Source organism: Zootoca vivipara, chromosome 1 (genome assembly GCF_963506605.1).
Source record: "Zootoca vivipara chromosome 1, rZooViv1.1, whole genome shotgun sequence".
NCBI lineage: Eukaryota > Metazoa > Chordata > Lepidosauria > Squamata > Lacertidae > Zootoca > Zootoca vivipara.
In genome coordinates this window covers 44569649-44593334 of record NC_083276.1, presented here as the reverse complement: position 1 = coordinate 44593334, position 23686 = coordinate 44569649, and the positions used below count along the sequence as shown (strand labels likewise).

The 23686-nt window shown below is 44.9% G+C and overlaps 2 protein-coding genes across 5 annotated transcripts in view; one reads left to right on the top strand and one right to left on the bottom strand.

Annotated features, from left to right (window-relative positions):
• HEATR4 (HEAT repeat containing 4) overlaps positions 1 to 17532 on the bottom strand; it is a 35547-nt gene extending 18015 nt beyond the window's left edge. The window contains exons 1-10 of one of the 3 annotated variants that reach the window (XM_060274373.1): positions 16074 to 17532; positions 12941 to 14041; positions 10400 to 10587; positions 9588 to 9725; positions 8227 to 8430; positions 7011 to 7157; positions 6196 to 6384; positions 4113 to 4273; positions 2563 to 2667; positions 223 to 341 (exon numbers count right to left, since the gene is read on the bottom strand). In XM_060274373.1, the coding sequence (XP_060130356.1) occupies positions 223 to 341; positions 2563 to 2667; positions 4113 to 4273; positions 6196 to 6384; positions 7011 to 7157; positions 8227 to 8430; positions 9588 to 9725; positions 10400 to 10587; positions 12941 to 13887 (2198 nt within the window). In that variant the 5' untranslated portion in view covers positions 13888 to 14041; positions 16074 to 17532. The remainder of the gene's footprint in view (positions 1 to 222; positions 342 to 2562; positions 2668 to 4112; positions 4274 to 6195; positions 6385 to 7010; positions 7158 to 8226; positions 8431 to 9587; positions 9726 to 10399; positions 10588 to 12940; positions 14042 to 16073) is intronic. The other 2 variants (XM_060274354.1, XM_060274438.1) reach the window with 2 other exon arrangements.
• A 30-nt stretch (positions 17533 to 17562) lies between these two features.
• LOC118083818 (acyl-coenzyme A thioesterase 1) lies at positions 17563 to 23105 on the top strand. Of its 2 annotated transcripts, XM_035112731.2 has the most exons (4): positions 17563 to 18254; positions 19100 to 19302; positions 21299 to 21940; positions 22966 to 23105. In XM_035112731.2, exons 1-3 carry the CDS (start codon positions 17648 to 17650, stop codon positions 21902 to 21904), a joined length of 1416 nt encoding a protein of 471 aa, XP_034968622.2. In that variant the 5' UTR covers positions 17563 to 17647; the 3' UTR covers positions 21905 to 21940; positions 22966 to 23105. The 2 variants fall into 2 exon arrangements, with proteins under 2 accessions (XP_034968622.2, XP_034968613.2); XM_035112722.2 differs by lacking the exon at positions 22966 to 23105 and having other exon boundaries at positions 21299 to 22672.
• Positions 23106 to 23686: the final 581 nt, after the last annotated feature.

The following is a 23686-nucleotide window of genomic DNA, read 5'->3' as shown; positions in this document are numbered from 1 at the left end:
GGCACTGGGCACAAATGTGACTACATATAGGATTGCTCTGCCCGTCAATGAAGATGATGTTTCTAACATGCATATGGATCTCTATGCGTCTCATTTCAAATGCCATCAGACATTATTGAGGTCCTCTGTTTCCAATGCACTGCCTATCTGCATTTCAGAATCTTGCAAAGGAAATGTTTTTTCTAGTGGTTGAGATGTCTTACCACGTTGCACGGCTCTCACCTGAGTTGATCATGGACTTCTTTCCCAAGCTCCAAATGCCCCAAAGCCTTGGCAGCTGCCTGGCGTACATCAAACTTCCAATCTGTCCACATGAGCTGGACAATTTTGTTTTTTAGGTCCTACATAGAAGAACTAAGAGTAACTTTAGGCAACAGATAAATTGACGCTGAAGAAGACAAAGATGAAGATGATCATTAAAAAGCATTTATATACCGCTTACTGTAATATTTTTAAAAAAGCTAAGCAGTGTACAACATAAAGACAACAAGCAATGTCATTGAAACAGAATGCAACATAAAACCAGTAAGACAGTAGCATAAGAGTGTCCAAGCACTAGCTTGAAACAGCCACAGCATCTCCTGATTCATATGTAACAGAAACAGAGCCCCAAATCTCCCGATAACGCAACTAGCAGGAGGCCGATCCATAGTTTCCCAATGCTGCTCTCTGAAAGCAGCCCTGTAGAAGCCAAACTGCTACAACACAACTGTGGGATGGAATACTGGGGCAGACATGTCACAACAGTTCCTAGAGTGTCCACTAAGAGGAACTCACCTGGAGGAACACCTGACCAAGGGTCAGTTTCCTGTTCCTCCAGACATGCAGATGAGATGGATTAGCTTGCAGATAAAAGCCCCTAGCCAGCAGCCATTCTCTCTCTTAGCCATCTCTTCTTCAATGGGAACACATCTCCAGAGAATCTACAGTTAGGATGGTTCTTCCTCTCGGCTGCTGCCAAGAGAGAGACCAGATGGAGCCTTACTCTACTAAGTAGACTCCAGATGTATATATTTGTAACTTTTCTACGTAAGCCTGCCTTTCTGAGATTATGCTGTTAACTCAGGATGAACTTGTAAGTAAACTCTATCTTATTTTAAGACTATTGTGTCGTGTATTTCTTTTAAGTGGGATAAAGGGGATTTGCCAGGAAGTATAATATTGTTGTACTAGTGGATTTTAGCCCGTTTAAAAACGGGCGCTAGAGGAAGCGGCCTGCCGGGACTGGCTTGGCGGTGGCGGGTCTTCCCGCCACCACCAAGCCAGTTCGCAGCGGGGGCTTTTCGCCGTTTGCCTTCCCCTGAGGGGGAGGCAAACGGCGAAAAACCCCGCCGCGCCGCAATTCGGCTCCGGGACTGGCTTGGCGGTGGCGGGTCTTCCCGCCACCGCCAAGCCAGTCCGCAGCGGGGGCTTTTCGCCGTTTGCCTTCCCCTGGGGGAGGCAAACGGCGAAAAACCTCGCCGCGCCGCAATTCGGCTCCGGGACTGGCTTGGCGGTGGCGGGTCTTCCCGCCACCGCCAAGCCAGTCCGCAGTGGGGGTTTTTCGCCGTTTGCCTTCCCCTGGGGGAGGCAAACGGCGAAAAACCCCGCCGCGCCGCAATTCGGCTCCGGGACTGGCTTGGCGGCGGCGGGAAAAAGGGGAGGAATTCCTCCCCTTCTTCCCGCCGCTGCCAAGCCAAAGCGGGCCTCCCTCCGCGCCCGCTGCCGCTTCGGCTTCCTCGGGTTCCCCGAGGAAGCGCCGTCCCATGCCGGAGGTGTGCGGCAAGGCTGCCGGGGGGGGGAGCGCTTCTCTCCCCCGCCGCCTCACCGCGCACCTCCAGCATGAGACTGGGCTTCGGAGCGGCGGTTGGCGGAGCGGCAGTTGGCTGTTCCCTGTGTCCCGAGAGCACGGGTCCAATCCCTGTGTCCCTGGTTGTCCCTCCGTCCAATCCCTGTGTCTCTGGGGGACATGCGCAGTACCCCAGGGACACACGGGACATCTGGACGCAGGGACAACATGGACATTATTATATAGGATAGGTTTTAACAAAACTAAACGCACACGTCTTGCTGCGCACAAAAGGGGAATGTCACTCTGCTGATATTGGAAGCTTGACAACACAAGCTTGGATAGGATCGATCTAATAATATATCCTAACCCACATCCCTAACATTCCCACAACAACAAGGCATCATTTTAAAAGAGTACAATTGTTTCTGATGTCAGCATCTCTGCGGGGAGCCATGTAGAAAGCCTGGACACCTGGAAAAGTCTGTGAATCAAGGAAGCTGGCCCCCTTCATTGTTGGGTAGCCCTTTGGGAAGGAATGGATATTTTTTTGGCAAGCCTAGGATTTCTGCCAGCAGTAGAAACCTTAACTTGTGCATCCCAACCCCAGTGCTCATATACAGAGCTGTGGTCCTACACACAGTGCAGGCTTGGATTCTAAGGTAAGTTAATTTAAGAAGCTCATAAAAGGAAAGCCTCCCATTCAGACGGAATATTTGAATCTGCTAGTGCTTCGGTGATGAAAATTGCTCTACCAATATTCTCTTATGTTAGGTTCATGAGGCATAACTTACTTGGCTGACACTCCCAGGAATACGTGAAAATGTTTTACAGGCCAAAACCCGATGTTTCCATTGGTAGCTGTTCAATTCGGATGCCAGTAAGCAATGAACCAAGCCCTGGAAGAGTAAGCCAATCAGTGGAAAGCCAGAACGCACTGAAGTATAGAAGAGGGACAGATAGGCTTGCCGATATTTTAAGGAGAGGAGTTAGGACCACCGATGACCATTTTTGGAGCTGACTGCGAGATAACGATGTGTGATAACTTCAAAGCATGGTGTTTGCTTTGAGGAACTGGTACTAATTGACCTGATTGACACTCTACAGCTGAAACTCTTAGTGCTAAACAAATAACAAATACTAAGCTGTATCAACAAAGCAGATAACAATTTCAGCATTGTAAAACACATACACCATTAAGGCCTGGGCAAATAAACAGGTTTTCACCTGGCACTGAGTATAAAACAAATATGGCACCAGCAAAACTTCTCCGGAGAAGGAGGCCACAACCGAAAGCCACTGTCTCTGCTCATCACCTTCCTTTCTTCAGATGATGTGGGGAACTCAGAGCAAGGCCTCAGAGGTTGATCTTAATATCCAGATAATTACAAATACACCATCAGTTCCTGTGCTTTCTTTCGTTACAAGGAAGGAGACTGCTGCTGTAACTGTTCACCACTCAGGGAAAAGGGGTAAACTATCCCTGTTTGTGACAGTACTGTATATAACAAACAGATGTCCTGCTGGAACCATTTAAAAAAATATATACATATACTGAATACTAATGTTAAATCAGGAATTTCCCATTCAGATTTCAACTACACACACACCCTTTAAAAAGAAAACACAATGTGAAGGAAGCCATTGTCCATGGCATTGTGATAATCTGGACTGGAATATTGCAAATAATGGAACCAGGGTCATCTGACTAATCTACAGTGGTACCTCGACTTACGAACGACTTGACAACCAAATTTTTCGACTTACGAGTGGGGCAAATGGCCGCACGCTTACGAATTTCTCGACATCCGAACAGAAACCGCGGCAGTTTTAGATCGGGTTTTTTTCAACTTACAAAATTTTAGATGGGGTTGCTCCGACTTACGAATTTTTCCGTTTCCAATGCATTCCTATGGGAAATCGCGTTTCCAATGGCGCTTTTCGACTTACGGATTTTTCGACCTACGAAGGTGCCTTTGGAACGGATTAAATTCGTAAGTTGAGGCACCACTGTACTTGGAATCCAGGGAGAAATAATGCCATTGTTCACAAGTTTATCATTAATCCCCATGGAAAAATATGTTGTGTATAGCAATTTTTGATGTGAATGTTCCCTGTGAGATTCTGTGCAAGGAAGCTGAACCTGCCCCCTGGGCCCAAGCCCACCAAAGTAGAACAACAAGTCTCACACCTGTCTTTTCTGCAACATGCATGCCTTGTGCTACAAAGAGTGTCCAGTGTCTGTATTCAACAGTGGTGAGCAAGCCTGAGTCAAATAAGTACCAGCAGGCCACAATGGTTGTGTGTTTCCGGCTTGTTCTTTCACCTGAGCCTTGGTACTTACTGTTTGTCGGCTGAGTCGAGATAATAAAAGACAAGCCTGGTCTTCTGTGGCATCATCCTGCTGCTCAAAAATTTGAGTCAGGATCCTTTTCACTACATAGAAATGTATATTGCCTTCCAGTGCCAGGGCTTGAGCTGCAGTCCAACTGTCTGTACTATTACCTAATAGCAAAACAAGAATTACTAGTACAGTATATAAAAAAGATTCTCATTCCAGCTTGGTCTAATGCAGCAGCGGGGAGCCTGAAACATTCCAGATCTCGCTGAACTACAGCTCCCATCATCCCTAGGGGCTGGTCATGCTGACTAGAGCCAGTGGGAGTTGGAGTCCAACAAGACCTAAAGGGTCACAGGTTAGCCATCCCGGATCAGATGCAAGAACACATAAAACTTTTAGTTTAATACACACACTGCTTTTAATTATTAGAGTGTTTGCAGTCTAAGAAAGTTACTGGTAAGCACAGCAGGATTTTTGAAAAAGTTACACTGAGGCAGCATGAAGGTGACATTTTGTCGCATATCCTCTTTTTCTCTTAAAACATCCAGCTAACTATGATTAATACTGTTGTTCTCAGTGGGTCAGGGAGATCAGCAGGGATTAATGTAGTGCCATAGCCACTGCAGTATCCACAGCCCAGCAACTCTGAGATAGCTCAGTTGGCAGAGTGTGAGACTCTTCATCTCAGGGTCGTGGGTTCGAGCCCCATGTTGAGCAAAATATTCCTGCACTGCAGAGGGGAGTGGACCAGGTGATTCTCGTGGTCCCTTGCAACTCTACAATTCTATGATTCTAACTTATGCCAGCCAGGATGGAAAGTAATGGGAGAGGGGAGAATGCCCCTTTTACTGCTACAGTTCCCAGGGTGGTACAGCAAAGAAGACTTGATTGGGCTCACTGCCATCACATATGGCAGAAAGGCCAGCTCACTGCGCACTGGATCCTTTGCTAGTCCAGCCGCACACCCATCCCCATCTTTGAAAAGGCCATTTTAGGAGAAGGGGACATTCTGCTAGGTACCACTGTGGGGCTGGTGTACTGAGCCTGATTATCATCTTCCAAAGCAACTACAGTACTCTAGAGCCAGTGTGGTGTAGTGGTTAAGAGCGGTAGACTTGTAATCTGGGGAACCGGGTTCGCGTCTCCGCTCCTCCACATGCAGCTGCTGAGTGACCTTGGGCTAGTCACATTTCTCTGAAGTCTCTCAGCCTCACTCACCTCACAGAGTGTTTGTTGTGGGGGAGGAAGGGAAAGGAGAATGTTAGCCGCTTTGAGACTCCTTTGGGGAGTGATAAAGCAGGATATCAAATCCAAACTCTTCTTATTCTATTCTAAACTTTAAAATGGTAAGCGTAATGCTGGTGACCAGAAAGAGGTTCAAAGACTCTCTCAAAGCAAATCTTTTTTAAAAAATGTAATATAAACACTGCCAACTGGGAAACACTGGCCTGTGAGTGCTCCAATTGAAGAACAGCCTTTACCAAAAGTGTAATGGGTTTTGAAGATGCTCAGACTCAAGAAAGGGAAAAACATGTTAAGAGGAGGGCACGTTTGGCAAACCCTCACCATTATCAACTCCCACCTGGGAACCTATGTCCCCACTATGGAAAGACGTGTGGATCCAGAATTGGCCTCCACAGTCACTTACGGACTCCCTTTTAAAACCATGTTTATGGAAGACAATCTTACTCAGCTACGAGTGATCACCAAAGAAGAAGAAGAAGGTGTACTGAGACACTCCACAGTGGTGGAGGTCATCAAAGGGCAGCAGAGCCAGCCTGGGCTGTGGAGAAGGACATTTCTGCCTCAACCAAACCCCTTCCAGCCTGCCAGATCAGGGCTTTGGATTGCAGCTTTAGCTGTGACTGGCAGTGCAATCGTATACTTATACACTCAGAAGTAAGCCCCATTGAGTCCTCAGGCACATGCATGTAGATTTACAGTCTAACTATAGCTGGATTCAGGCCCTAGTCTGGCTTCTTTTTGAATATTCTTTGCCAGAGAAAATGTTTTCATGGCTTTGGAGATGCTTGATATCCACAAAACAGTTCCTATATGGAAGGAAGAGGAAAGTTATTTTGCCAACCATTTATCAGAGCATCCTTCATGATGGCCCGTGCCACTGGATTCCGCTCCCCCATGGCGTAGAAGCCCAGCGCAGCAGCCATTCTCACATGAGCATCCTTATCAAACAATGTATTTCTAAGCAAAGGCTGTATTTTCTTTGGTATATCTTCAACTTCTAAATTCTTGCCACCAGTTTCTATCCCTAGTACTGAAAGAAAGAGCAGAACATTCGCATGTAAACATTTTTGCCTTCCTAGGCAGAAACTATGCCCGCTTTTAAAAACAAGGTGCTTCTTTTATTGTTTGTCATTAAGCACTCATTTTATAAATATGCTCACTATGAAAACAGTACGGCACTCTTCAAGACCCTGTGCTCTGATGATTTCAGAAAGGTTCTCAAGTACTCATTCCAAAAAAAGCCTTCCCATTCTGACAGAAGAAAGCATAACCGCTGGGAAACATGGGGAAATACAAATTCTATGATTTGGCCAAGAACCCAAAGTAAAAGACAGTGCTTTTCACCCTACAACATTGGCACCTAGTCATTCAGATAATATGGTCCAAATATTTGGAGCAGTGTGATTGCTTGTTTTCAACTGTACAATGCTAATAGTGCAATCATATACATCTTTACTGGAAAGTAAGTCTTACTGTGTTATATTAAGCATTCCCCTTAATTTGGGTAGGATGACACCCTAGCTGTTTTGTCTATAAACCAGGGGTACTTGGATCCATGATAGTCTGTATTCCAACCCTAAACAATTGTACCACCTTGCCAGCCTGCTATACCAGAAAAACCACAACAAAAGTTACGACAGTAGAAGCTGCTTATACCTGACTCATCACTTCCATCGTGGACTGCGTGGGGCCTCTCAAGCACAGCAGTTGCGCAGGTAAGTATAGCATTGACCCGGTTTTGAATGTGCACATCTGCCAAGTCTCTGATTAATCCTTCTATAGTTGCTGAATACCATCGCGGACCTGAGCATTGAGAAGAAAAATGTCACGTGGCAGCTGTGGCACAGGAGGGGGCGGGGAATGGCCTCTCCCCAGGGGGAGCTGAGGACATAATTGGGGGAATATGTCACATAAAAAAATAAAAATAAAACTGCATTTGCTTGCATGGACTTTTCTTTTTAATATATGGTGTAATGTGAACATGAGGGTGAATCCTTGATTTTGGCTGGCTTCCCTAGGGCCCAGGGGAGAAAGCTTGGATCTTAGAGGAGCTAAACTAAACAATCACCAAACAATTATTGAAATATACCCCACGGCATTGCTTTTTGATGGAAGATTAACATTTGGAACACTAACTTGGAACACTGATTTGGAACACTGGGAGACTCATATTTGGAATGGTAACTCATTAAAAGACTCAAAGATTGCTGCGCCATGAATCTTATCAAAAGAAGGAGAGTTGGCATGTGCTGAGAGGGTTGGGTGAGAGCCCAGAGTCTGAAACATAAAATGGTGAAATGAAAGATCAGGCCACTGAGAGGACTATGCTGAAAATCAATTGAAGGAAAACAACACATAATAAACTGCCTCCTGCATGTTAATAGAAATATGGATTTGTTGGACATGATAGAGAGTCTTACACCAGGACTGTGAAGATAAAACAATGGGTTAAGATCGGACTTATTAAACTGGGGAAAAACAAGAGAGATGAATGCAGGAATAGCTGAAAGAGATTTTCTCTAGACATCCAGAACATGGGAAGTCCCCTTGATTTTTTTTTAATTTGGAATGCATAATTGGCCTTAATGTTTGTATTATGATATAGCAAAATTTGTTCTGATTTGTTACCAATTGGAATATTATTAATTGAAAATTAATAAAAAAAATATTTACAAAAAAAGAGAGAATAGAAATGTCACAATAAAACCCATAGGTGTGAATATCCATTGCAAATATGTGGGTTTGCAAGCTTTTATCAGCTGATCTAATGAAACAAGTTACTTATGTCATTTAACCACTATTGGCCATAACAATGATAATCAAAAGGAAAACAGTCGTTATTTTAATGGCCTATGGACAATAAAACGCTCACCGTATTTCCAAGCAGCCTTCCACTGTTCCAGCATAGTCTTACGGATACAGATTTCCTCAGACACATCTAGATCAGTCTCTCCATACAAATATCTTCTCTCTCTCGTAGATGGTTCAAGGGATTTGGCGTCGCTCACTTTGGTGAAATGTTCAATGACAGAGGGAAGCGCTGCCCAATGGATGGCTCCCTTCTGCACCCTATGAACTGAACCAGCAGCATTTCAGTGGAAATTGGTTAGTAGCAATCCATATCAACCCTTGCCAACAATGAAATGAACAGACACAGAAAGAAAAGCTGGAACAGGCTTAAGCACCAAGACTATTTCAACCTTGAACAATACGACCAGCTCACATGTGGAGATTTGCAGCACTAGCTTATAAAATAATTGAGAAAAATGGCAGTGGTGTGGCTGATGGCCCAACAATAAATTAATTCAGGTAAATCAAACCAGACCAATCAATTAAGGATTTTTATTATTAGGAAAATTCATTCGCTTTGTGAAATCAACTAAGGTTTTTTTAAAAACAGCCAGGCTCTCTTTCAATCCTATTTGGTCTTGGGAAAGTAAAGCAGAAGGAACAACAATTGGCTTTGTAAGGAACTAGAGCTCCCCAAAAGTCCTGTTCCTGCAGAGGAGACGGGACCACAATCAGAGGCGGATTTAGGGGAGTGTGACCAGTTTGGTTGTTACTGGGCAAGGAGCCTCAGGGGCACCACAGGAGGTTACGGGAGGTGAGGGGTGGGGAGTGCTGAATTTTGCCATCACACAGGGTGTGATGAAATTTGATACCCCAAGGTCCACCACTGCCATAACTGAGGGGAGGGGAGCTTCCCATTGAAAGGTAGAAGAATGCAGTATAAAGATTAACATGGCCCTCCCTGTGTAGAGAGCAGGAGCAGTGATCTATCTCAGAATACACAGAATAGGCAGAGGTGTACCTCGGCTCCCCTGTGCCCTTGGCAAGGAGCTGCATCAACACCTCCAAAGTCAGGAGAGACCATAGACCAGAAACTCAAAAAGTTTGATTTTCATTGCCTTGCACACACCGTTGGTGACTTCCTCTGTGGCCATCGGGGTCCAGTCTGCTCTGCTTCACCTCCCCTCCTCTTCCCTCAGTCTGTCTGTCTGCCTCCCCCCCCCCTCCCCATACTGCTTTCCTTCCTAGTCACCCTAAGACAGAGTGGAGAACCACGGCAAAGAATCCTGCATTGCTGTATGTGAATCTCTTGACATGTCTGGTGTGTTCTGTGCCTCTTTCTTTGGAATCCCTACAGCTGGATCCTTTGGTGCATCAGTCAATCCTTTGTCCCAGTCTGTATTTGGACCCATGGGATGGAACAAGTACGTAACTGCCTCTTACCTGTCTTTTTTGGTGGCATGAAGCTCCAGACCTCTGGAGGTCGTGGGTAGCATTGCTGGAGCTGTTTATGATATTCATAATGATTATCCATAACGATAAGATCCTTCTTGGTCTTTTGATGGACAATTTTGGCTGACCCTAAATACACACAGAAGACAAAAGAAACCACAACTAGATAGGGATGGCATGGATGATTCAGTTCCTGTTGCCCAGAACTTTCTGGTGGCATATGAAAGACAGTGTGGTGTAGGGGTTACAGCAATGTCATGCCCTCCATATATTGAGTACTGCAACTCCCATTATCCTTGACCACTGGCTATGCTGGCTGGACCTCATGGGAAAAGTAGTGCACAATGTTTGGAGTGCATCACATTGTACCTCTAGATTAGACTTGGGGGAGTCCTGGGGAGTTCAAATCACAGCACAGCACAAAGCTTACTGGGAGGCCATAGTCTGGTCATTATAATTCAGCCTTCCCAAGGTTGCTGAGGTCTTTAAAAGTAGATTAGAATAAAACTGAAATAACACACAAAATAAGTGCATACAAATAGTTTTCTCCTAATTTTCCTGGACTTAGCTATGTATAATATTTAAAAATGTGACAGGGAGCAACTTAGGATGGGATGGCAGAAAAATTACAGGATATGCACAGGCTACCAAGCATCACCAGAAATGTATTGATCTGTGATTGTATGAATCCCACAGTTGATCCAATGCAGTTGATCTTTGTGCAAATAATATTGGATCCAACTAATGCTTGGATCGTTCATATCTATACAATGCTAAGCAAAAGGAATTATAGTTCTACTTACCAAAATAGATCTCTTGTTCAAACACATTCTGGGTAGTGTATGAGTATTTTCCAACCCGGGCGCTCAGCCGTTCTCGAAGTTTAGTACGTGACAGATATCTAAGATCCTTCTTTGGTATTTGCTCCGCAGTTTTGTTTATATCAACTGAATCTCCCACACCAGGCCCTCTCATGTGGAAAGATGGCCCTCTGGGAAATGAGAAGCATACTTCCAGCTGAGACATGGCGCACAGTGGAAAGAAACAAAACAATGCTTAGAGCAGGCATCCCCAAACTTCGGCCCTCCAGATGTTTTGGACTACAATTCCCATAATCCCTGACCACTGGTCCTGTTAGCTAGGGATCGTGGGAGTTGTAGGCCAAAACATCTGGAGGGCCACAGTTTGGGGGTGCCTGGCTTAGAGCATTGTACAATTTCTAATTCACTCAGAACAAGAATGCAGGTCACCACACACATATGGAAGCCTACCAGGTAGGGTTGTCAATTCTTGAAGTAAAGAATTTGGGTACCTGAGAAGGGCCCTTGGGCAAAGCCCAGAGGGGGACCACGCTGGCATAAAGGCTAGCAGTCTCAGGCAGTGCTTTTTTCTGGGGGGACGCAGGGGTAAGCATACCCCTCAAAATTTTGTGAATCAGTTTGGCCTAACTGAGGGGCAGTATTTCAATATGAGTAGGAAAATGAGAGTACCCCTAAACATTTTTTTTAGAAAAAAAAGCACTGGTCTCAGGAAAGTTTGGGGACAGAACTCAGTGTGGCCTGTCAGAAAACAGAGTTCTGCCCCCCCCAACGCACCCAGTGGCAAGTATATGTAAAAGCTGCAAAGAATCCATCTTTAAAAGGGGGGGAGCAAATCTAGAGTGAGGCCTAGCCTCTTTCTTTTTTGGCACTTGCCCTAAAAACCAAACAATTATTTTTCTGTTTGGTTGGTTGGTTAGCATCCCTGAAGCCCCAGCCTCAGTGAATCCCATGCCATTGCTGTCTGCCAGGGTCTGCAGAAACACCACTCAATACAGGCACATTTGGCTTGGGGAGCCACAAGTTGTATAGACCCAATGTATACAAAAATAACTGCTGTTGCCAAGTGCTTAAAGCATTTTACATACATGATCTCAGCAACCTCAACTTACACCAGCAGCATTGTTGATAATACCACATTTCTTAATTTTTCCCAGGGAGGGATACAGCATAGCAAATGTAGTAAATGTTTCATTTAGAAATTACTGCCCCTTTTATCTGACACTCTTCCTCCTTCAGAGTATAATTCCCGTAAGATCTTTTTTGCAAATAGGACAGAGTTTACTGAATTGTGACCTACTTTACTCTACCTTTGTTTATTAAAAGGAGAACCTGAGGCCAGCAGGTGAACACATTCTTAATCCAACAGGCTTTTGGGAGCTGGTTGCTTTTAATGAAAGGGCTGGTACTATGCTGTATTTATTGATAGATAGTTTTAATTCTATTAATGTTTAATTGTTTCTATGTTTTTGGCCGGTCTTATTTTATCTGTAAGCCACCTTGAGCCCCTGTCAGGGAAAACAGTGGGGTAGGAATATATACAATAGTTTTCTAGTGTTATCCTGGCCATTTATTTATTTCTTTTCTTTTCCAGGTCATTCTTTTAATGCAGGAGTTCCCCAGCCTTTTTGGAATTCTGAGAAAGTGTTGTGGTACCAATTTAACAGAAGTAAAACTAGTAACACACTCCCCTCAACTAAAAGACCCTCCCACAAAAAACATAGTAAAACAAACAAGCAACGTCCACTCCTCAAAAATAGGCACCTTTCCCAACCAAGAAACCAACCATCAATTAAAAAATGCATAAAAACATTAGGAGGCCTTGGTGGACGCGAAGTACCATAGGTATCTGAGAGCACCATGGTGGTTTTGAACAAAACAGACTGTGCTCAAATAACTGATTCTGTGATCCCTTTGAAAAAACTGATACAGGATAATGAAGTCTCCTTCAAGTTCCAAAGATTTCAGAAAGCTGCTCCATAGTAACTCAGAGCAGGGCAACAAATATTTTCAATATCTAGTAGCAATTGAAGGCATTTTTGTTCTGACCAGCTTTCCCAGCTGGATTAGTAACTTCCCGCCATATGTATCCATTTTACATTTTTTAAAAACTCTCGAAGCTATGAACATGAGTTTGACCAAACTGCGGGAGGCAGTGCAAGACAGGAGTGCCTGGCGTGCTCTGGTCCATGGGGTCACGGAGAGTCGGACACGACTAAATGGCTAAACAACAAATGTTAATTTTTAGCTGTTTTGTAACATACATTCTGTATTTTTACTTAGCTAATTACCCATAGAATGGCCTTCACCGGGGTGTCACAGAAACCCATATTTTGTCCCATCATCCTTCAAATGAAGATTGGAAAGTGAGGGGAAAGAGCAGCTTTTATTGCAAAAAGGTATGGGGCTAAACCTAATATCACAATCCCATGCACAATCCCATGTTTCCAAATAATGAGATTAACATCTACCGGTAAATGTGACACACCTTGATGCTCCAGTAAAACAGGTATTTATTTGCCTTACCTATAATAATAAGCAGAGAGAGGTGTCTCCGGTTTCATCTCTTCAATTTGAATATGACCTTTCACTACTGCATCCTCAGCCTGAATCTGATTCAGTAATTCCACATCACTTTCATCAGGAAGCACGTACCTGATGCTTTCCCAGTTATATTTTTGCTTCTTGAAACCCGGTGGCTTACCCTGAACCCAGCCTCCCCAGGTGGGCTGATTATTCACAATGAATTGAGCTGTAGCCTTGTTTAACTTCATCAACATTGTTCCTTCCCACTTCAGGTCCCCGTGATCTGGCTCATGGACTGTGCTGCCCTGGGGTCTTGCTTTTGACCTCTTGATTCTCAGGTCTCCTAACATCTCATGAGGTTCCGTCAGGAACGCCTGTGTGTAAGGAGGATCACAAGAAGGAGGAGGTGGAGGAGGTGGAATGGGTACCAGGAGACTTGGCTCTGAAAGTGTGCTTTCCACCTTGGCTTTCCAGATAAGCTCTTCCATGCAGACAGGAACATCAGTGGTGGTTTCCTTGGGAGGGGGAGTGTCTGGCTTCATTACTAGGGACTGTAATTTCTTCAAAGGTTTGAGCCTACTTGGTCGCCTTTGCTTCTTCTTAACAACAACAACATTTTCGCTTTCTTTTCTCTGAATGACACTGGAAAAATCATACAACCCTCTGGGGTCATAGTCCTTAAAGGACCGAAGTATTGCCCCTCTGTGGTAAACAGCTTCTTTAGAAAAATATAGATTCTTGGCTGCATTCTGGAGGCATCGTTTCCGGTATTCTGCATAATGCTCTTCGGCATGACAAACATCTCTCTGGTACATGAAAGGCATTTTTGCCCTCATTGCAGATAGCATTGCCTTGCGAGATGGCAAGCTCTGTCTGTCAACTCTGACCTTCAGACTAGACTCAAGGGGGAAGGGATTTTTGCTCTTGAAAAAAGTTGGTATTTCCATCCTTTCAAGACTGGTGAGACTCCTCACTAGTGGCTAACTTTTCATAAATCTTTAAAAAATTAGACTTAACGGCTGTGTAAAGAAACAGACATCCCACTGTTTTCTGAGCGGACACTCGAGCCTCTCCTAAACCACAGTGAGAAAATAAATAACCCTATCAGATTGTAAAAGACAATTCTTTTAAGATTCAAGCCAGGCTTCCTCAACCTCGGCCCTCCAGATGTTTTTGGCCTACAACTCCCATGATCCCTAGCTAGCAGGACCAGTGGTCAGGGATGATGGGAACTGTATTCTGAAAACATATGGAGGGCCGAGGTTGAGGAAGCCTGATTCAAGCAAACACCCAACACCGCAAATCTTCCCCAAACAGGCTATCACTGCAGAATGCTGGTATCGCTGAATCTCCATGATGACCTATTTACCTTTGATGGTGGATGCAATGTGATGTGGGATGAGGAGGAGGAGATGCTATCATGCATGATTTATTTTATATCTTACCCTTCCTACCAAAGAAACCCAGGGCATCAAAGACCAATAAAAAACCTATCATAACACAATTCTAATACAGATGCAGACTGGGAGAGATCTCATCTGAAAAGGCTTGTTCAAGGCAGACAATATGAAGCCCACCTGCTGTTCTCTGCTTCTGGCTCTTTATAAGCAGAAAGAGAGTAGTGGGAAATTATCATTCACTATGTTATCATATTGCTTCACCAGTCTAATGTCACCTATTTTGTCACCAAGGCATGCGCCAGAATGGGTTAAAACTCATGTCAGCACTTGGGATCCTAGGGGTACTGCTTCCTCAATAGCCTATTACTCTGTAGTACAACCTACAAACATAGCTGCCAAGTTATCCCTTTTTTAAAGGGATTTTCCCTTATGCTGAATAGGCTTCCTCGCGAGAAAAGGGAAAACTTGGCAGCTATGCCTACAAATGAACCTGTCTGTGTTTAAACCATTGCTCTGCTGAAGCTACAGCAGCATTAGCTTTTTTTTTTTAAGTCCTGTCCAAGTACTGGTAATTGTCATTAGGATGCTGCTGTGAATCTCTGATATTAAACTAAGCATAACTTGCCCTGGCACACAAACAAAAAATATTTTTCTTTCTTCCCAGTGATTATTACACTTGTACAACATGCACTGTGCTGACAATATTTATTCCTTTCTGCATCAAGAGGTAAGATTTTTATCCCATTATTGTGCACTTGACAATGTCAGTTCATGTCCACAAATACTGCTTTTTCTTCAGTACCCTAATCCAATCCGAAGTGCTATTAACATTTCTTATTTGCAAATGTTATTGCTGACAGCTTTGCACCCTGCAGGACTTGCTTCTTGCCTTGAATACATGAGCTGGAATAATTTAAGGATCTATGGTTCAAAGAAAACTTGCTCATGAGGAGTTATTAGGAATTTTTAACTGCATTAAATATTAATCTTAATGATTAAAACTATGCATTTGTCCTAGTTTATAACCCTGTTATTTCCTCTTTTAGTGTTCACTTCCTCTCATAACACTTATGCCACAATGAGGCTGTAATCTATACCTGAGAAGAAACCCCACTAGGCTTAATGGGGTTTACTTTTTAATCATATCGTCAGTCTGTTAATCTTTAAGGTGCCCCAAAATGTTATTGCTGTCTTCTCTTAAAGTAACATACATGTTTAAGAACATACCGTATTTACTTGAGTCTAATGTGCCATCAAATCGAATGTGCACCTCAATTTTCAAAACCTTGAAACCAAAAATGTAATTGCTGGCCAATGTAAAAGTGCCATCGAATCTATCTAATACACACCCTTAATTTTCACAATGTAATTTGGCCAGAAAAGGTGAGCGTTAAAATTGAGAAAATACAGTAATATTTATACAATATGCTACATTAATTCCTACTACTGTATGGAAATGTTTTCAACAATCATTTTTTAAAAATGTTGTGATTACCATCATTAGGAACTTAGGCCTATTAAACTACTACAAGCCACTGTGGGCAGTCACCTTTTTTGTTCACTGCAATCTTTTGTTAAGTTTAAGCTGTAAAATATACATTGCAATATTGTACAAGAATCTCTGTTTTTATCTGAACCACTCCCAACTTCAGCTAATTTCATATCCCTACTTCTTTGGATCCAGGGTATTTCTTGTTCTTGTTCTTTATTAAGACTGAAAAGTTTGTACTAACCTTTCAGAATGGCTCTTTCACAGATCTGCTCTTGTAGGAGCAGGAGTAAATTGGAAATACATGTACAGTACATTAGAAATCAGATTCTTGTCTCTTCAGACCTCCCTTCTACTTGTGTACAGTTGTTGCCGGGCTACAAATGATGTACTCACATTCTGTCAAATTTGATTTGTTGATTTTAAATAGAGCTCCCAAGCTAAGTTCCCTTTGGCTGTTTGGTATTAAACCTGCTGTTTCACAAGTTGTTGTTGTTGTTTTAAATCACGGAGAGAAACAAAGCTAGTGAAGTAACATTTATTGAACTACCTTAGAGTGCACAAGCTTTCAGCATTCAAGTTAGTTGAGATCTCCAGAATGCGTCAGGTTGGGTGCATCAAACTGACATTATTATACATTACGTACATGAAATAAATACAGAAGGCAAACTTTTGCTCACTGGCATTTGTCCTGGCAATATTTACAACATGAATTTCCTGTTTACAACACAAATTTCCTGTAACATGAATGTTATCATTTGAAGCTCCCTACCCTTTATTTTTTATTTTTATCATTGGTTGCTGCAGCACTCTGGTTGTGGGGAGCGAGGGGCCATTTTGCTTTTCCTCCGAACCTAATATTTTGTTAATTTTCAGCATATAACATGGCAATCAACAGGAAAGCAAACGAGGGAGAGAGAGAGAGAGAGAGAGAGAGAGAGAGAGAGAGAGAGAGAGAGAGAGAGAGAAGTCTTACATCTGCACCTCAGGCATAAATAACTTTTTCTTAATTAAATAAACATACATGTAAGATGTATGTTCAGGTTAAGGACGCGGGTGGCGCTGTGGGTTAAAGCACAGAGCCTAGGGCTTGCCGATCAGAAGGTCGGTGGTTTGAATCCCCGCGACGGAGTGAGCTCCCGTTGCTCGGTCCCTGCTCCTGCCAACCTAGCAGTTCGAAAGCACAAAGTGCAAGTAGATAAATAGGTACCGCTCCGGCGGGAAGGTAAACGGCGTTTCAATGCGCTGCTCTGTTTGCCAGAAGCAGCTTAGTCATGCTGGCCACATGACCCGGAAGCTGTACGCCGGCTCCCTCGGCCAATAAAGCAAGATGAGCGCTGCAACCCCAGAGTCGGTCACGACTGGACCTAATGGTCAGGGGTCCCTTTACCTTTTAAGATATCCATTCAGGTTCAGGATCAGGATCTAAATCTGGTAAACCCCACCATGGGCATAGCCAAGGGAGGCACGGGGTGCAAGCTGACACACACCCACACACACCCAAAATCAAGTAAATAAATAGAAATACTTAACTAACTTGGTTCTGGCTCCCTAGCATTGACCCGGCCTCACCCGCAATATAAATCCTGGCTACGCCCATGAACCCCACTGAATTAAATGAAGGAGTTAGAGAGGACTCGGTGGATTCGGAATGCACGGCGACCATTTGGCAGAAGGGGGGAAGGCCTTGTGCGAAGAGCAGCCTCCTCCCTCCGTGCCAAACGAATCTCCTTTCCAAACAATTGTTGCGTAATTTGAAACCACGAGGCGGGGCGCCGCCGTTTGGTTTGCGTGCGCCTGACAGCTCGTCCCGCTACCATGGTCTCATTTCTGCGCCTGTTCTGGAGGCGCGGCCTGGGACTCCGTCTGCGGACCACCAGACCCAGCTGGGTATCTCGCCGCTCCAGCAGCTGCCCAAGCCGACCTGCGCAGAGCGCCGCCTGCACTAGCGCCTCCCTCATGGGCGCCCGGATCGACTTCTCCCCCGCCGGCCGGAGCCTCTTCGACAAGCCGCTGGGTATCTCGGTGTCGGGGCTGCGGCCCCAGCAAGAGGTCACGCTCCGGGCGTCGCTGCAGGACGAGAGCGGGGTGCCCTTCGAGTCGCTCGCGCTTTACCGGGCGGACGGCAGCGGGCAGCTGGACCTGAGCCGCTCGCCGGCGCTGCAGGGCGGCAGCTTCTCCGGCCTGGAGCCCATGGGGCTGCTGTGGGCGCTGAAGCCGCGCAAGCCCTTCAGGCGGCTGGTGAAGCGCGACGTGCAGCGCCCCTTCAGGCTGGAGCTGGAGGTGCTCGAAGGACACGGAGAGCCGGCCCTCGCGGGACGTGTCCTCGCCAAGGGCACCCACGAGAGGGGCTTCCTGCGCGCCGGCGTCCAGAGGATCCCCGTGCGGGACGGGCGGGTCCGCGCCACCCTCTTCCTGCCCCCGGGTGAGTGGCGGACTCTGGCCCCGCGCTTAAGGCTTCTAGACGCTCCTGCGCTTCGTGTCGTTGAAACCCGCACACTTTTTGGGAGCCAACGCCAGGGTGGAGGAGCTGCGGCTCCCCCACGTGTTTTTGCATTCCCAAGGACTCCTTAGTCCCAGGCAGCGGAGCCAAGTGTCAGAGAGATCATGGGAGTGGTTGTGGTCAACGACTTCTGGGAAGGGCACGCACACACATCCCTAGTTTAAGATTTTTCCACCCTCTTCTTCCTGCTCAGAAAGGGAGACAGATATGGCACCCAGCAAGCAAACAAAAAACCCACAATTAAGGAAGAGGAGGAAGAGCTGCGGAAGTGTGTTGGCAATAAAACAAGTCTGGTGGCACCTTAAAAGACTTCACAAATAGTGAGGCAGAAGTTGTCCCGGCCAGGGCCCACACTGCAAGGTGTAAAGAGATGGAATTGATTATTTGCCCTACTGTGTCTAATGATGGTGCTGGGCCAGCCCTGTACCTTGCCTATTCCTTTGTATTGTGTAGCAAGCCTTGCTCACGGGAAACGTGGGTTTGTTTCAACAACTCATCTGGCACTTCAGACTCCAAACTCTCTCATTCTCTGCTTTTGATCTGCTAATATGAACAGGTTTGAAAAGTGTATTATGAAGGATCCAGCCATCAAAGTGGGTCATCAAAAAGGGTCTTTTCAACCCAGGTGGTCAGAGTTAAATTACAGTATCTCCAAGGTTCCTTCCAAAAATAAAATTATGTGATTTCATGCTAGGCTTTCTTTTCAATAAGGTGAATTCTAAAGAAGTCTAAATAAAGATAATGCAACTTCTTTCTGTCTTTTAAAGGTGATGGTCCCTTTCCTGGAATCATTGATATTTCAGGAACTGGAGGAGGACTTTCAGAATACCGAGCCTGTCTGATGGCCAATTATGGCTTTGTAACATTAGCATTGGCCTATTATGCTTATGAAGATCTTCCCAAAGATATGAAGGAATTTCATCTGGAGTATTTTGAAGACGCTCTGAACTATATGCTGAAACATCCAAAGGTAGGGCCATATGTGGACAGCCTTCACAAAAATAGCAGGTTTCTGAGGGTGCTACATTTGAAACTGGAGAAAGTGTTGTGTGTAGATCTGCACCATACATTTGAAGCACATCTAAGGCACATTGAAAACATGTGGCTTCCTCCAAAGTATCCTGGCAACTGCAGTTACTGGGAATTGTAACTTTGTTGGGGGTGGGAAACTACAATGTTGCGTTATCGCCCCAACTCACCAAGTGCAGAGTGTTTGAGGACCAGGACATTCGCAGGGAAATCAAAATGCTTGTTTACAAAGCTATTGTACTACCAAACTTACTGTATGCTTGTGAAACATGGACACTTATAAACACAATCTCCAGCTCCTTGAAAGATTCCATCAACGGTGTCTCTGAAAAAGTTACTCATCACTTGGGAAGACAGGCAAACTAATGCCAGTGTACTGGAAGAAGCAAAGATCACCAGTGTCAAAACAATGATTATTCGACATCAGTTTTGTTGGACTGGTCATGTTGTTCGGATGCCTGATTATCGTCTTCCAAAGCAACTACTCTATTCCGAACTTAAAAATGGAAAGTGTAATGCTGGTGGTCAACAAAAGAGGTTCAAAGATTCTCTCAAGGGAAATCTTTAAAAAGTAGTATAAACACTGACAATTGGGAAACACTGGCAAATTGGAGAACAGCCTTTAACAAAGATATCATGGACTTTGAAGAAACTTGAACTCGGGACAAAAGGGAGAAACGTGCCAAGAGGAAGGCACTTTTGGCAAACCTTCACCATGAAAGACTCCTGCCCGGAAATCTATGTCCCCACTGTGGAAGGACATGTGGATCCAGAATCAGCCTCCACAGTCACTCACGGACTCAATGTTAAGACTGTGTTCATGGAAGACAATCTTATTGGGCTACGAGTGATTGCCAAAGAAAAGACAGTTCCCAGGATTCTTTGGGGAAAGTAATGTGCTTTAAACATGTATTGAATGTGCTTTAAATGTAAAGGGTGGGCCTGAATTACTGAGTTCAACTGAGCTCACATTCAAGCAGGTGTGGATACGATTCTTTTAGTTGGGAGTGTGACATTCTGAACAGTGGGCCTTATTTTCATATAGACATGCATATGGTCTGGTGGCTCTCCTAGCTTTCCTGTGGTTTCCTCTTAAATTGTTACAAAACTATTAAAACGTGAACCAAATACAGACCTAGAATAAAGTACCACAGATTAAAACCACCCTATATTAGCTTAATTGTAGCTACAACAAGCCAGTGAGGGCCAAAATATCCTGTAGTGCTTTCAGAAGATGTGCCACCTCAGGCTGTGCCAATTACTCCAGCGGAGAGGGATTTCCACATCAAGAATGTGTATTCCCACATGACAGGGAATGTCCAGATGCTGTTGTGCAGATGGTACTGCATCAGTCCTAGAAGTAATTGGGGAGGTTTATCCATTGGGAATGTACCTGATGTATCTCTAGTTGCAGGGGTCATGAAGCAAAAAATTGTGATAGCTTGAAGGTGTATGTTGTCTGCAGAAGTATATATTCCATAGTATTCTTATTCTGAGAGCTGTTGAATTGCTGATTTGAGAGTGTTCTCTGAGCTGAACTCTGATCATCACATGCTTACTTGTATTGCACTAATATTTTAAATTCATTATTTGTGCCAAGCTCCTGAAATAAAAAAACAACACTGAAAGGTTAAAGTCCACAGCAACAGTTTCCCCCATTTATGACTGCAAAGAATCACCAAAGCAGGCAAGCCTTGGGCAGTCACTGTGATTAATTGTTCGGAAATGTTAAATGGTCCTCTGCTCAGCACATTTTGTTTCTTTGTTTGTTTGTTTGCCAAACTAAGGGTGAGCAGCATGAGCTTTTGCCCACAGCTTAGTCATGTGCAGGGAGGGAACATATGTATCTTGTTTCCGTTTCACCTCTTTCTTTCTTTCTTTCTTTCTTTCTTTCTTTCTTTCTTTCTTTCTTTCTTTCTTTCTTTCTCTCTTTCTAGGTTAAAGGTCCAGGAGTTGGACTGCTGGGACACTCAAAAGGTGGTGACCTGTGTATCTCTATGGCCTCTTTCTTAAAGGGTGTCACTGTTACAGTCACTATTAATGGCTCTGTGGCCAATGTAGCTGCAACACTGCGCTACAAGGACATCACCATTCCACCTCTTGGTTTCAATGCAGAGCGGGTCAAACTTGACAAGTCTGGTGTTGCTGACATTCTGGATGTAATGAACAACCCACTTGAGGGCCCCGATCGCCAAAGTTTTATTCCATTGGAGAAGGCTGAAGGACGCTTCCTCTTCATCGTAGGCCAGGATGACCACAACTTTAAGAGCGAATTCTTTGCTGTGGAAGCCTCCAAGCGGTTACAGGCTCATGGAAAAGAAAAACCTGAGATAATTTGCTATCCTGGAGCAGGACATTATATTGAGCCTCCATATTTTCCTATGTGCGCAGCTTCAATGCATCTCTTGGTGGGCAAACCAGTGATCTGGGGAGGGGAGCCCAGGGCTCATGCCGCAGCACAGGTGGATGCATGGGGTCGGATTCAGACCTTCTTCCGCAAACACCTCGATGGAAAACAAGGTGAAGAACACAGCAAGCTATGAGATGTTGCTCAGAAGAGGTGTTTTATCAGATAACGGGTGTGTGGCCAATTGTTTTTTGTTCCTGTTCTTATACATAACAATAAATCTGTTTGATCTAACAATTCTGCGGACAGGGAACTCATGTTGATAGAGTGCTTTACAAGCAACATGAGAAAACTTTTGTATAAGGGACCTCTAAGAATCCCCAACTACAAAAATAAACTACAAATGATGTGTATTATACAAACCTCTGGTGCAATCACATTTAGCATATGGTGTAGACTTCTGGTCACCTCACCTCATAAAGCAAATGGTAGAGTTGGGAAAGGGCAGCCAAAATGATCAAAGGGAAGGAGAAACTCCATTAGGTTACAACATTTGGATCTTTCTAGTTTAGAGAAAAAAGTGAGTAAGAGGTGAAAGTGGATAAAGTTTTTCTCCTCTCTTAATACTAGAACTTGGGGATAAAGCTGAACCTTGGAAGATTCAGGACAAACAGAAGAAAGTATTTCACACAGCACATAGTGAAATGCTTGGCAGGGGGTTGGACTGGATGGCCCTTGAGAGCCAGTGTGGTGTAGTGGTTAAGAGCGGTAGACTCGTAATCTGGAGAGCCGGGTTCGTGTCTCCGCTCCTCCACATGCAGCTGCTGGGTGACCTTGGGCTAGTCACACTTCTCTGAAGTCTCTCGGCCCCACCCACCTCACAGGGTGTCTGTTTTGGGCAGGGCCGTCTTAAGCGCCCCTGGCGCCGTGGTGCACCAGATCCTTCCGGCGCCCTCCCGCCCCGTTCCCCAGCACGGTGGGTGGGTGCCGCGCGGCTGCCACAGGCACTGCTGCGGGGCGGGCGGGCAGGCGCAGCTGCGCGGCGGACCAGCCGGCCAGCGGGTGGGCGCAGCTCGCGGCGCCCTCCTGGCGGGCCGGCGCCGTGGTGCCCTGCGCCACCCAGCCTGCACGTAGGGCTGGCCCTGGTTGTGGGGAAGGAGGGGAAAGGAGATTGTTAGCCGCTTTGAGATTCCTTCAGGTAGTGATAAAGCGGGGTATCAAATCCAAACTCTTCTCTTCTTCCTCTTCTTCTTCCAGCTCTATGATTCTGTGATTCTATGAAAGTATGGACTTTGCTCCCACAAGAGGCAGTGATGGCTGCCAACTTGCGATGGCTTTGAAGAGGATTAGACATATTCATGGAGGATAAGGCAACAAACCCCAATGGTTAAGTCCTACATTCACAGTCAGAGGCAGCATTCATGCTTCTGAATACCAGTTGCTGGAAACTGCAGCAGGAGAAAGAGCTCCAGTCCTGCTTACTGGCTTACCATGACATCTGGTTGGCCACTGTAAGAATAGGACACTGGACTAGACGGGTCACTGCCTTGATCCAGCAGATCAATTTTTATATTATTATGTTCTCCATGAATTAGAAGAAAACATAAATCTCCAGCAAGTCTATAATTAATTCTACTCTTGAGCCTGTGTTAGGATATAAGTTTAAAGTTTGCAGCAGGAAATATTTACAAAGTTAGAATTTCACGTGATGCCACATGCTGTATTTACTGGGCTAACCTGACTCCAGTAAAACTTATTGAAAACCCAACCTGTGGCTGCTGTACCTCAGATTACCATGTTTGTCGCACAAATCTTAGTGAAGGAGAGGTGCTGCTTTCCTGTCGGGTTCCCCTGCTCCTTTGAAACACATTTCCTGTTAGTGATTGGAAGTGGTAGGAGCAGGGGTGCCAACTTGAAAAAATATTGCTGGGGGGGGAGGTTAAGTAAGCACTGCCTTGCATAATCGATCACATGACAC

What these genes read in the sequence shown, in the direction of transcription:
- LOC118083818 (XM_035112731.2), top strand. Translation starts at nt 17,648, where the DNA reads ATGGTCTCATTTCTGCGCCTGTTCTGGAGGCGCGGCCTGGGACTCCGT. An exon ending in CACCCTCTTCCTGCCCCCGG is followed by an intron (nt 18,255 to 19,099) that starts GTGAGTGGCGGA and finishes TGTCTTTTAAAG; the next exon opens with GTGATGGTCCCTTTCCTGGA. An exon ending in ATATGCTGAAACATCCAAAG is followed by an intron (nt 19,303 to 21,298) that starts GTAGGGCCATAT and finishes CTCTCTTTCTAG; the next exon opens with GTTAAAGGTCCAGGAGTTGG.